We start from the raw sequence: 11,929 nt of genomic DNA, 5'->3' as shown, positions 1-11,929 counted from the left end.
TTTCACGAAGCCTCGATCTGCCCATCACTAGTCAAAACACAAGAGGGCAGTCCGCATAAAGATAATATCCAGGGCATTTAAACAATGTAATCCAGAGAAACAAGAAATCAAACCAAAGATAAAAATGCTCAGAAGTGTAGTACAAACATTAGCAATGCGAAATAGAGTTCAGCTGGCTTATATAGTGTGAGCAAATGAGGCTAATGAGACACAGCTGTATGAAATTATGGCTGATTAGTCTGGGTAAAGGATTATGGGGAATGGAGTCCGTGATAGTGTGGTAATAGTCTGGGGTGGAGTGCCCTCTGGTGGAAATCACGACCACTCCCACTGGTGACTGTGACAATATATATATTGTGGTTATATATGTGGTCAGATCATACTTTTGTTGACTTTGTGACCCCAAGACCCAACTAGACAATAATTTTAGCAAGTTTAAAAAAAAAATGTAAAAGTTTTTACCCACATTTTTACATTATTATTTATGCAGTTAAAAGTGGATATTTTTTGATATTTTGAATAAACAAATGGCAAAAACTATTTTTAATAATCAGTTTATATTTTACCAAGGGTGCCAAGTGTATAAACAAACATGATCAATGTTCGTATGCTCTATGTTATATGATCAATATAACATTCAATTATATGTTATATTGAATGACAATTATTGTTGCTTTCTTTCACCTCTTTCCTACAAATCCTTTTTTTTTTTTTTTCACAAAAGTCCAAACAAGTCCAGCAGAGTCTGGGTCCATGAGGGTAAAGGGCAGTTTTTTCTCAGTATAAATATCACACCAGAAATCCAGTGAGCTTCAGACTTCAACTGAAGACATTAGCAGAAGATTTCAGCTCTGAACTTTCCAAAGGACACACAGAGACTCCAGGTAATTCATCATTTAAAACAATATGAACTGGTGATGTTAGTGTGAATGTGCTGTCAATAGACAATTCACAGAATTCAGATGTGATCACAGGGGATTTATATTTTTATATTATTATTATTATTAAAAAAAAACATCACTAGATTGCAAATGAACTAAAGTAAAGAATGCCTTTTGGTTTCTTAAAATCTGACAATTTTAAAATTAAACAATTTTAAAATTAAACAATTAAAATCTTTTAAAATTAAACAATTAATTAAATATCCATCCTTATTTTGAGAGATTGGAATGAAAAGGTTTTTTTAGTTGTTGTTTTTTCCCATGAAACCTGTGGTATAGTGAATAAATCTAGAAGGTCAAACTTGACACTTTCTCGTTAGTCCATAAACAGCTTTTATTGACACTAAGCTCCAAAAAATGATTATTTTGACTATTTCATATTGTCTCAGTATGACGTCATAGTGCATTGAAAGACTGCATCTACGGAAGATCAACGTCCACTTCTACATCATTACCTCTTTAGCCCCGCCCAACAATGCAAACGTTTGAGTAAATACAGTATATGATAGAGATGCCTCTGAGGATTACAGGACATTGTGCAGTCTTTGCCTTCCTTGTGATCCTTAAAGTTAAGAGATAGGGGTGTAATGATACATCACTATATTGGAAATTGCTTTAGATACACAACAAACTTCTCCTGAATGAATGAAAAAAAAAAAGAGATACTAATCACAAACTCATCCATGTCAACAAATATAAATATACATATTATCTCCAAGTGTACTTTTTAAAGAGTGTACTTTTAAGGTTTGAAGTATACTAAAAGTGCACATTTAATATAAATAAATTAATATTTATTTTCAAATAGTTTCCATGGTTAAACATCATTAATTTTCTTCTTGGATTTTGTTGTGGAAATGTTTAGAGGCTAGATAGCCTCCCCCCATTAATTGACAATTAATTGACATGTTTAATTGACAATATCTGTATATAGTGCCACTCTATTTCCAACACAAAGGCAGTTTATTCAGGACACTGAGGCATCTTCTCCTGTGACTTCTGTTCAAACAGGTCTTCTCGCTGGCTTTTCTAAGATGGTGGCACTTACAATGTACCTGAAGCAGCCAAACTTCATTTACTTGTGTACATATATATGGCTGGCAACCCTAACTGGATCTACATACTGCTGGAAATCTGGATTTTCATTACCTGATTTCATGAAACCCAAAAGCAAAACAAAGTCTGAAGGTAGGAAACAAATGGTGTTACAAAATGTGAACGTGTAGAGATCAGCAATATCACAGTACAGATCCAATGTCCTCAGAAGGAAATAAACTATTCAAGTATGTTCTCATTCATTTATTCCATTGTAAATGCCCAATATAATGTTTAACAAAAAGCCATGAACAAAACCAGCAGTAGTGGACAAGCTACACAAATCAAATATTTAAAAAAAAAAAGAAAAAAAAAAAAAAAAAAGTGCAGTACTTGGTTTTTAATTTACTGAAGTATTCGAGTTAAAAATTAAAGATTGGCAAATGTTTATTTTTTAATTTTATACTTTTATATTAATTTTATATGATTAGGTTATTGATAGTGAACTTCATGTGTGCAAAGAAGTGGGGGGGATGCTGTATAACATTGTATTTTGTGTATTGACAATCAAAATAAAAATCACAGGGCTAAAAGAATAACATTTTAAGAAGACTGCTATTCAAACTAGTTTTGTTTTGAAACTGGAATTAATTTGAATTATTTTAAATGTTTCTTGTTTTTTAACCTAAACTTTCACCCTTTAGACTGTGATGTGATGACTTCTGAATTCAGTTATACTTAGTTATAATACTTAGTTACTGTCTACCACTGATAACCAGTCAGGTTTGACATGAATTACACCATTGCAAACTTGCAATCTTTTTTATTGGATTAGTGTTGTCAAAAGTACAGGTGCTGGTCATATAATTAGAATATCATCAAAAAGTTGATTTATTTCACTAATTCCATTCAAAAAGTGAAACCTGTATATTATATTCATTCATTACACACAGACTGATATATTTCAAATGTTTATTTCTTTTAATTTTGATGATTATAACTGACAACAAAGGAAAATCCCAAATTCAGTATCTCAGAAAATTAGAATATTGTGAAAAGGTTCAATATTGAAGACACCTGGTGCCACACTCTAATCAGCTAATTAACTCAAAACACCTGCAAAGGCCTTTAAATGGTCTCTCAGTCTAGTTCTGTAGGCTACACAATCATGGGGAAAACTGCTGACTTGACAGTTGTTCAAAAGACAACCATTGACACCTTGCACAAGGAGGGCAAGACACAAAAGGTCATTGCAAATGAGGCTGGCTGTTCACAGAGCTCTGTGTCCAAGCACATTAATAGAGAGGCGAAGGGAAGGAAAAGATGTGGTAGAAAAAGGTGTACAAGCAATAGGGATAACCGCACCCTGGAGAGGATTGTGAAACAAAACCCATTCAAAAATGTGGGGGAGATTCACAAAGAGTGGACTGCAGCTGGAGTCAGTGCTTCAAGAACCACTACGCACAGATGTAAGCAAGACATGGGTTTCAGCTGTCGCATTCCTTGTGTCAAGCCACTCTTGAACAACAGACAGCGTCAGAAGCGTCTAAAGACAAAAAGGACTGGACTACTGCTGAGTGGTCCAAAGTTATGTTCTCTGATGAAAGTAAATTTGCATTTCCTTTGGAAATCAGGGTCCCAGAGTCTGGAGGAAGAGAGGAGAGGGACACAATCCACGTTGCTTGAGGTCCAGTGTAAAGTTTCCACAGTCAGTGATGGTTTGGGGTGCCATGTCATCTGCTGGTGTTGGTCCACTGTGTTTTCTGAGGTCCAAGGTCAACGCAGCCGTATACCAGGAAGTTTTAGAGCACCTCATGCTTCCTGCTGCTGACCAACTTTATGGAGATGCAGATTTCATTTTCCAACAGGACTTGGCACCTGCATACAGTGTCAAAGCTACCAGTACCTGGTTTAAGGACCATGGTATCCCTGTTCTTAATTGGCCAGCAAACTCGCCTGACCTTAACCCCATAGAAAATCTATGGGGTATTGTGAAGAGGAAGATGCGATATGCCAGACCCAACAATGCAGAAGAGCTGAAGGCCACTATCAGAGCAACCTGGGCTCTCATAACACCTGAGCAGTGCCACAGACTGATCGACTCCATGCCACGCCGCATTGCTGCAGTAATTCAGGCAAAAGGAGCCCCAACTAAGTATTGAGTGCTGTACATGCTCATACTTTTCATGTTCATACTTTTCAGTTGGCCAAGATTTCTAAAAATCCTTTCTTTGTATTGGTCTTAAGTAATATTCTAATTTTTTGAGATACTGAATTTGGGATTTTCCTTGTCAGCTATAATCATCAAAATGAAAAGAAATAAACATTTGAAATATATCAGTCTGTGTGTAATGAATGAATATAATATACAAGTTTCACTTTTTGAATAGAATTAGTGAAATAAATCAACTTTTTAATGATATTCTAATTATATGACCAGCACCTGTACTTCAGTATCAAGTCACTACTGAAACCTGTGTCGATACCAGCATTCCCTTCTATCATTCTACGTCTAATCAACTCTTTTTCTTTATTATAACCATAGCATCAGAGCCAATGGAAGTGGCAGCCCTAGGAAGACCTCTGTCTCTTGGAATGCTTTATGACTGCCGCAAAGATTCCTTCATTCCAGGTGGTGTATCTACCTAAAAAAAATCATATAAAGAAAAAGGTTTTTTTTTTTTTCTTTACCAAATGTTTAATCACCATATACCAGTCCTTGTGTAAAAAAAACTATAACACCTGCACAATTACAATTTACATTTACAACAGTACATCACTTCCTCATACATACAGTGACTCTTAAAGCTATTTTTCATTTCAGGTGTTACTCTGTGGGATAAGAAATCACAGAGTGAAAATTTACACAGTCGTCCACAGCCCCTAACAGATCTGAAATTCAGTAGCTCTGACTCTCTCTCTAGTAAGTCCAACCTCCTGGAGATAAGTGCTTCCCTGAAAGCCAGTTTCATGGGAGGGCTTGTGGAGGTGGGAGGATCTGGAAAGTTCCTGCGTGACACCAAATCCTCCAACCAACAGTCCAGAGTTACAATGTATTACAGTGAAACTACAAGATATGAACAGCTCACTATGTCCCAGCTGGGCAAGTTCACCTACCCTCAGGTGTTCGACCAGAAAACTGCAACTCATGTGGTCACAGCGGTACTGTATGGAGCCCAGGCTGTCATGGTGTTTGATCGGACATTTTCAGCTGAGGAAAACAAGCAGGATATTGAGGGAAATCTGAGTGTTATGGTCAAGAGCATTCCTTCATTTTCCATTGAGGGAGAAGGATCTGTAAAAATGAAAGAAAATGAAATGAAAATGGCTGAGGAGATCTCCTGCACATTTCATGGGGACATCTTACTTGAGCAGAACCCAACCACATACATGGAAGCCATACAGACATACAAGACACTCCCCACTCTGCTGAAGGAGAATCCACAGAATGTGGTTCCAATCAAAGTCTGGCTCCATCCTCTTCATCTATTGGACAATAAGGCAGCTCAGCTGAAGAGAGAGATTACCACAAGTCTGATTTCTGACACTGAACATATAATCGAAGAGCTGGGAGAGGCAGAGAGGACATGCAATGACCTGATCAGAAACACACTGGCCAATGCTTTCAGTGACATCAAAGAGAGGCTGCAATTATTTCAGAAATCATTCAGCACATACAAGACAATGCTTATGGAAGCAGTCGGCAGGGTCTTGCCTGCTGTTCGAGGAGGAGAGGAGGAGGAGAAGACTCTAGAAAACATCCTGAATATGCACAGGAGCTCCCCATTCAGTGCTGACAAGCTTAACAAGTGGTTAAATGAGGCAAAGTCTGAACTTCACATCTTGAATTCTAACATCAAGATTCTACAGGGGATCAAAATTAAAGACCAGGTCGAACTCATTACTACCTTATTTGATCCTGATGTTGATGCAGTGTTGAGCTTGACCTTCACATCTTTGAAGTATAAAGACCCATATCTTTCAAACCTGGAGGAGTTTGTGAAATCTGACATGTTTAAAAAGCTAAAAGAGAGTAAAACTTATACTGTGACATCTTTCACAAAGTGGTTCAATGATTTAAATATCGCAATGAAGATGAGAGAGAACTTGTCTCAATTCAGGAGGTTTGCAGAAGCCAATAAAGATGATAAAAGAATCTGCTTCATTATTTCTGCCATCTCCAATCCCTCCATTGCAGGCTCCTCCATCTATCTGTATGAAAAAGGGAAACTGACAGACAGACAGTTCCAGCCTGTTTCCAAGCCATCCCCACCAATAGTGAAGAATGTCCTGGCCCAAGCGGTGTCCCTTCAACTGCAGAAGAGATCTGGAGAGACATTGCGGTACAGAGTGGAATACAAGAAGGTAAAACCACATTCTGGAGATGAAGAACCATGGCTTTTTATAGAAACAGGTTATGAAGATTTTACTTTGAATGGATTGGAGCCTGGAAAGCAGTACCTGATCCGCTACAGGAAGGCTGGTAAAGTGGGAGTGAGTGAAGCCAGTGATACTGTCAACACTGTCCCTTTAGGTAAGTGACATTTGCACATCTTTATGAATAATTAACAGATGTGATTATCAAACTGTACCGTTCACATATTTACAGTATTTGAGCTGCAAGATTCAAAATATGAAAGTATGACTAGAAATATATAACTGCTATGTTATCAATGATGCGTCAATGTTTTTCGAAAAATGAAGCATCTAAAAGGAACGGCTGCATGAGGTGAAGCTGAGTGTAGTCTGTTCTATATGACACATCCAGTATGAAATTTATCATATATACTAGATCAGGGCTGCCCAACCCTGTTCCTGGAGATCTACCTACCTGCAAAGTTTAGCTCCAACCCTCATAAAACACACCTGAATTAGCTAATTAAGATCTTCATGAGCACTTGATAGTTACAGACAGGATTTGATCCGGGATGAATCTGAGCTCTGCAGGAAGGTAGCTCTCCAGGATCAGGGTTGGGCACCCCTGTAGGGGAGAGCGGGGTTGGTTGGCACAGATGCTATAGTTACAAAGAATGAGGTGACAAATGTAAAAAACTTGAGAATTTAATTCAAAACAGAAAAACATTCAACAGAATTTCAGCATATTTTCTCCATAGATTGTATTTAATTGAACTAAACAACAGTTTGTACGTGGACAAACTTCTCCAGGCCGGCTATTCCTATAAAACTCAAAACAAACCAGATCGTATATTTATTTGAACTAAACAGCAGTTTGTAGGCTATGTGTGGGGTGTGTGTGTGTGCATGTGTAGTATTAGGAGTAACAGAAATAATGCAGTCTCAAAACAAAAAAAGTTTTCCCCACTAAATATATTGTAGAACTGTGATAGATAGAGATTTATAGAGCTTATAGAGATAGGAATCATCTATATTTTGACAGGAAATTTACAAGTTTCTGATGAGCTATACTATGTGGCTAACATCATGTCAGTAAAGAGGTGTGGATGGGGTTGGTTGACAGTCTTTCCTCTCTCCGTTGTTCTTAAATATTTTCTGACCATTTTGACTTCTAAAAGAAAATGATTTCATACATAAGTTAGTTCATTATATTGTATTACATTATATTCATTGTTTTAACATGTAAAATACATAAATTAATAATTTTTTTAACCAAATGGCTATGTGCCAACCAACCCCCAAATCAGTGTCAACCAACCCCATCCACACCTCTTTACAGACATGATGTTAGCCACATAGCATAGCTCATCAGAAACTTGTAAATTTCCTGTTAAAATATAGATGATTCCTATCTCTATAAACTGAAATCCTTACATTTTATATATCTCTATCACAGTTCTACAATATATTTAGTGGGGAAAACTTTTTTTTGTTTTGAGACTCTAAAATAGAAAAGTTGTCCTCATCTCAATAGTTAGTGACAGTTGAATGATTTCAGTAAATGGGTGTGGTCTGGTCAAGAGGGCAGTCATTTTAATGTTAGATTTTTGTGGCAGCGCCCTCTAGTGTACTGGGATTTAACTGCGTGCCAACCAACCCTTGACCCAACCAGCCCCGCTCTCCCCTACTAGATGCACAACATAAATATAAGTTTATCCTACCAGCAACTTGTATCCGAATAAAACTATAGCCATGTTCCTTCAAAAGGATTGATCACATGGGTGTTTCTCAGTCATAGCGCCACCAACAGCCCCAATGTGCACCAAGGTGTGAGGGCCCTATCAATGCTCTTTGGGGATCTAAAAAAAAAAAAAAAAGGACTGGAAATTTATTCTGCCACTGTGTGAATGCAGCCTGTTTTTGAATTATCCGAATTCTTTCCACAGCAGAACCTGGGATTGTGGGCGGGACAGGTGGTGATGAATTCTCCTTTAAGTCCGCTTCATACAACAGCTTTTATAAAATCGTCATAACTTATGACGGGGATGATGATGATGATGATGTGAGTGAAGATTGTTTTCATTCAATTTTATCATATTTTCCTGTATTTTATCACATTTTTATCATTTTGTTATTTTATTCACATTAAATATGTTTGTTCCACAGATGGAAATTCACTCATTGAACACAATAGAAGTGATTTTCCAGGATTACCAGATGATTAAAGTTGGCAAGGTAGCAGGAGATTATGAAGAAGTATTTCTCTTTGACATAACTGATAAAATTGTCACTGCAAAACTGTGGCCAAATAGGCAGGGTACCAGATTTGGGGGGTTGGAATTTGTGGTTGAAAAAAATAATGGTGAAAGAAGAACATTGTCTATCAAACGTGATGATCTGGGTGAGCCTGTGATTGTTAATGTTGGATCAGGAAAATGTTACGGCATTAAAGGGAGAAGTGGAGATGAAATTGATGCTCTGGGTTTCTACTTCAGTTAGCCTCCAGCCTGTTCTTTATAATTCTAATCCAAACAACATCTGAACAGCAATCATATACTTTTTTTAAATGTATACTCAGATTTTAAGAGTAAAAAATATCAGATTTGAGTCAATCAGTAATATTTTATGTTTTCTAGTATCAACTGTTATAACATTTTTGATTTCCAGGTAAATGGAAATATAAACAAGTAACTCCATTAACAAAAGTTAAATATATCAAATCTGAGTTAATGAATCAATAGTGATTGTATATGGTGGTTTTCAGGGAGAAAAATGTACTGTATAGCATCTTATTCTGGTTCATTTGTCCATCTTTATATTTCATTTATTCCATTTTGTACACTGTGGAAGTACAAAAACTCTTGATGTTCAGTGACAATAAAGAGCTTAACTTGACTTTAAATGGCCTGACACAAGCCTCTTTTGCTGTTTTTAGTTGCAAGCTGTTGCTCACAAATATTAGCAGACCCAGAAGTCATGATCTCATTAATTAAAATTATGATTCACAATATTGGTTTCACTATATGATTTTCTCATGAACAAAATGAAATTTAAGACAAACTGTAACTGAAAAAGTGTTATTTGGTAACACTTTACTTGAAGGGGTGTGCATAAGACTGCCATGACACCTTCATAATCATGACATGACACATGTCATGAATATGAAGGAGGTTTTATGAATGTTTATGACAACTGTCATTAAATGTCATTCGCTCCGTTATGTCATTTTTAATGCAAAGATGGCATTGTTTGAGATGTCCGAGTTATGACAACTTGACATAAACCAATACATCATAACCTGTCAGTGTCTTTGTCATGACAACTTGACATTATCTAGCTTTATGGGTTAACATTACATTAAACTGTCATGTGGTTGGTTTTGACATTGGCTGTCATGAGGCCATTATAATAGTGTCATGAATATGTATCTTGAGCTCAAGTACAGTGGTACAAATTGAACTTGTCATTAAAATGTCATTAAGTGACAATACTCTGACAAATAATTTTATAACAGCATCATGACTATTTTTCATTTCATGTTTTTTTTTGTTTTTGTTTTTTTTTGTTTTTTTAAGTTTCCTCCAACAGAAGGTCAGATAATAGACAATTTCAAATTTCGTAAAAAAGATGACACTGTTATAAAATAATGGTAACACTTTATTTTAGGGTCTTTTAACTAGTTGCTTATTACTATTAGCATTCATATGGCTAAAATATTGGCTATTTATTAGTACTTATTAGTACTTATGCCTTATTCTGCATGATCTTATTCTACATTCTTAATCCTACCCAATACCTAAACCTAACAATTAACTATAATAAGCAGTAAATTAAGAGTTTATTGAGGGAAAAGTCATAGTTAATCGTTTATATATGTGTTCCCTATACTGAAGTGTTACCAAAATAATGTAATGTAATGTTAACCCATAAAGCTAAGTAGTTTCTTAAGTTTGATAATTAATCTGCTATGTCATGTTTATGACAGGTTATGATGTTTTGCTAATGTCAAGTTGTCATGACAAAGACACTGACAGGTTATGATGTGTTGGTTTATGTCAAGTTGTCGTAACAAAGACATCTCAAACAATGTCATCTTTGCATTAAAAATGACATAATTGAGCGAATGACATTTAATGACAGTTGTCATAAACATTCATAAAACCTCCTTCATATTCATGACATGTGTCATGTCAAGATTATGAAGGTGTCATGTCAGTCTTATGCACACCCCTTCAAGTAAAGTGTTACCTGTTATTTTATTATTTCTGAGACAAAATGCTGCATATTTATCGAAGCATACTTGTAGCAATTTTCAATTTGAAATGTAATATGCAAAATGGCAAATGGCAATGCATTTCTATATTTAAATTTACATTTTCCATACCCATAGGTGCAATGTTTGAAGCAAAATGATCATTCAAATTCAATAATATAATTTACATTTGCTATTTCCTAAACTATAGTTTTAAGATATAATTTAAAAAATTTTAACACATAAGTTGCAAAATTAAAATGAAATTTTACATTATAGAATTTATATATACATTACAGAAATTTAGTTCACAAGACAAAACAATAGCTGAATTTATTAAAATAACCCCATTCATAAGTATGTGAACCATTGATTCTCAATACTGTGTGTGGTTACCTGATGATCCACGATTGTTTGTGTGTTTTGTGATGGTTGTTCATGAGTCTCTTGTTTGTTCTGAGCAGATAAACTGAGCTCTGTTCTTCAGAAAAATCCTCCAGCTCCTGCAGATTCATCAGTTTTCAAGCATTTTTACATATTTGAACCCTTTCCAGCAGTGACTGTAGGATTTTGAGATCTGTGTTTTCATACTGAGGACAACTGAGGGACTCAAACACAACTATTAAAAAAGGTTCAAACATTCACTGATGCTCCAGAAGGAAACACGATGCATTAAGAGCCGGGGTGTGAAAACTTTTGAACAGGATGAAGATGTCACAATTTTTCTTATTTTGTTTAAATATCATAGTACTGCCCTTCGGAACCAACAGAAGATACTTGCATGTTTCCCGGCAGAAAAATTAAGTACAATTTACCTTGATATTTGAATTCAAATATCAAGGTAATACTAATTGGCCAATCAATACTTGAGGTTTGCCACAGACTTGTCCCACCACCTACAACACAAATGAATGTTTCTTCAAGTGCTTCCATGCTTGAAAAATGCGCAGAAAACTACATTTAAACAGGAAATGATGGAATTTTACCGTACATATTTACAGCGGGTCTATTCGAATGGGATTAGTATTACCTGAGGTAATTTTTCCGGACCTTTTTACAGAAGGTAAAAGTCGCCGTAATCTTTACAGACATTGTCCGTAATGATCTTGGCACATTTGGACGGGACTAAAATCACTGAGAATCTCTGGTAATAATTACCTTACCCCACCTCCCCAGGTAAAAACTAATCCAGTCCGAATAGGGCTTAAGTCTCATTTGTCCACAGAATGTGTCACTGACATTAGGCCTATTCAGACGGGATTAGTTTTACATGGGGAGGTGGGGTAAAGTAATTATTACCAGAGCTTCTCGGTGATTTTAGTCCCGTCCGAATGTGCCATCTCAG

General features: G+C 36.0%; 1 protein-coding gene across 1 annotated transcript; it reads left to right on the top strand.

Moving 5' to 3' along the window:
- The first annotated feature begins 749 nt into the window (after positions 1-749).
- Positions 750-9,230, top strand: LOC125280570 (cytolytic toxin-alpha-like). Its single transcript, XM_048211190.1, has 6 exons — positions 750-884; positions 1,953-2,129; positions 4,522-4,608; positions 4,801-6,510; positions 8,279-8,394; positions 8,499-9,230. The coding sequence occupies exons 2-6, from the start codon at positions 1,976-1,978 to the stop codon at positions 8,829-8,831; spliced, it is 2,400 nt and encodes a 799-aa protein (XP_048067147.1). The 5' UTR covers positions 750-884; positions 1,953-1,975; the 3' UTR covers positions 8,832-9,230.
- The last annotated feature ends 2,699 nt before the right edge of the window (positions 9,231-11,929 follow it).

This window comes from Megalobrama amblycephala, linkage group LG1, assembly GCF_018812025.1.
Source record: "Megalobrama amblycephala isolate DHTTF-2021 linkage group LG1, ASM1881202v1, whole genome shotgun sequence".
NCBI classification, from domain to species: domain Eukaryota; kingdom Metazoa; phylum Chordata; class Actinopteri; order Cypriniformes; family Xenocyprididae; genus Megalobrama; species Megalobrama amblycephala.
This window is presented reverse-complemented; position numbering and strand designations above follow the sequence as displayed.

Bases quoted from the DNA above. Each gene is read 5' to 3' on its own strand.
- LOC125280570 (XM_048211190.1), top strand. From the start codon at position 1,976: ATGGTGGCACTTACAATGTACCTGAAGCAGCCAAACTTCATTTACTTG. The intron at 4,609-4,800 runs GTGGTGTATCTA...TTTTCATTTCAG, and splicing joins CAAAGATTCCTTCATTCCAG to GTGTTACTCTGTGGGATAAG. The intron at 8,395-8,498 runs GTGAGTGAAGAT...TTTGTTCCACAG, and splicing joins GGGATGATGATGATGATGAT to ATGGAAATTCACTCATTGAA.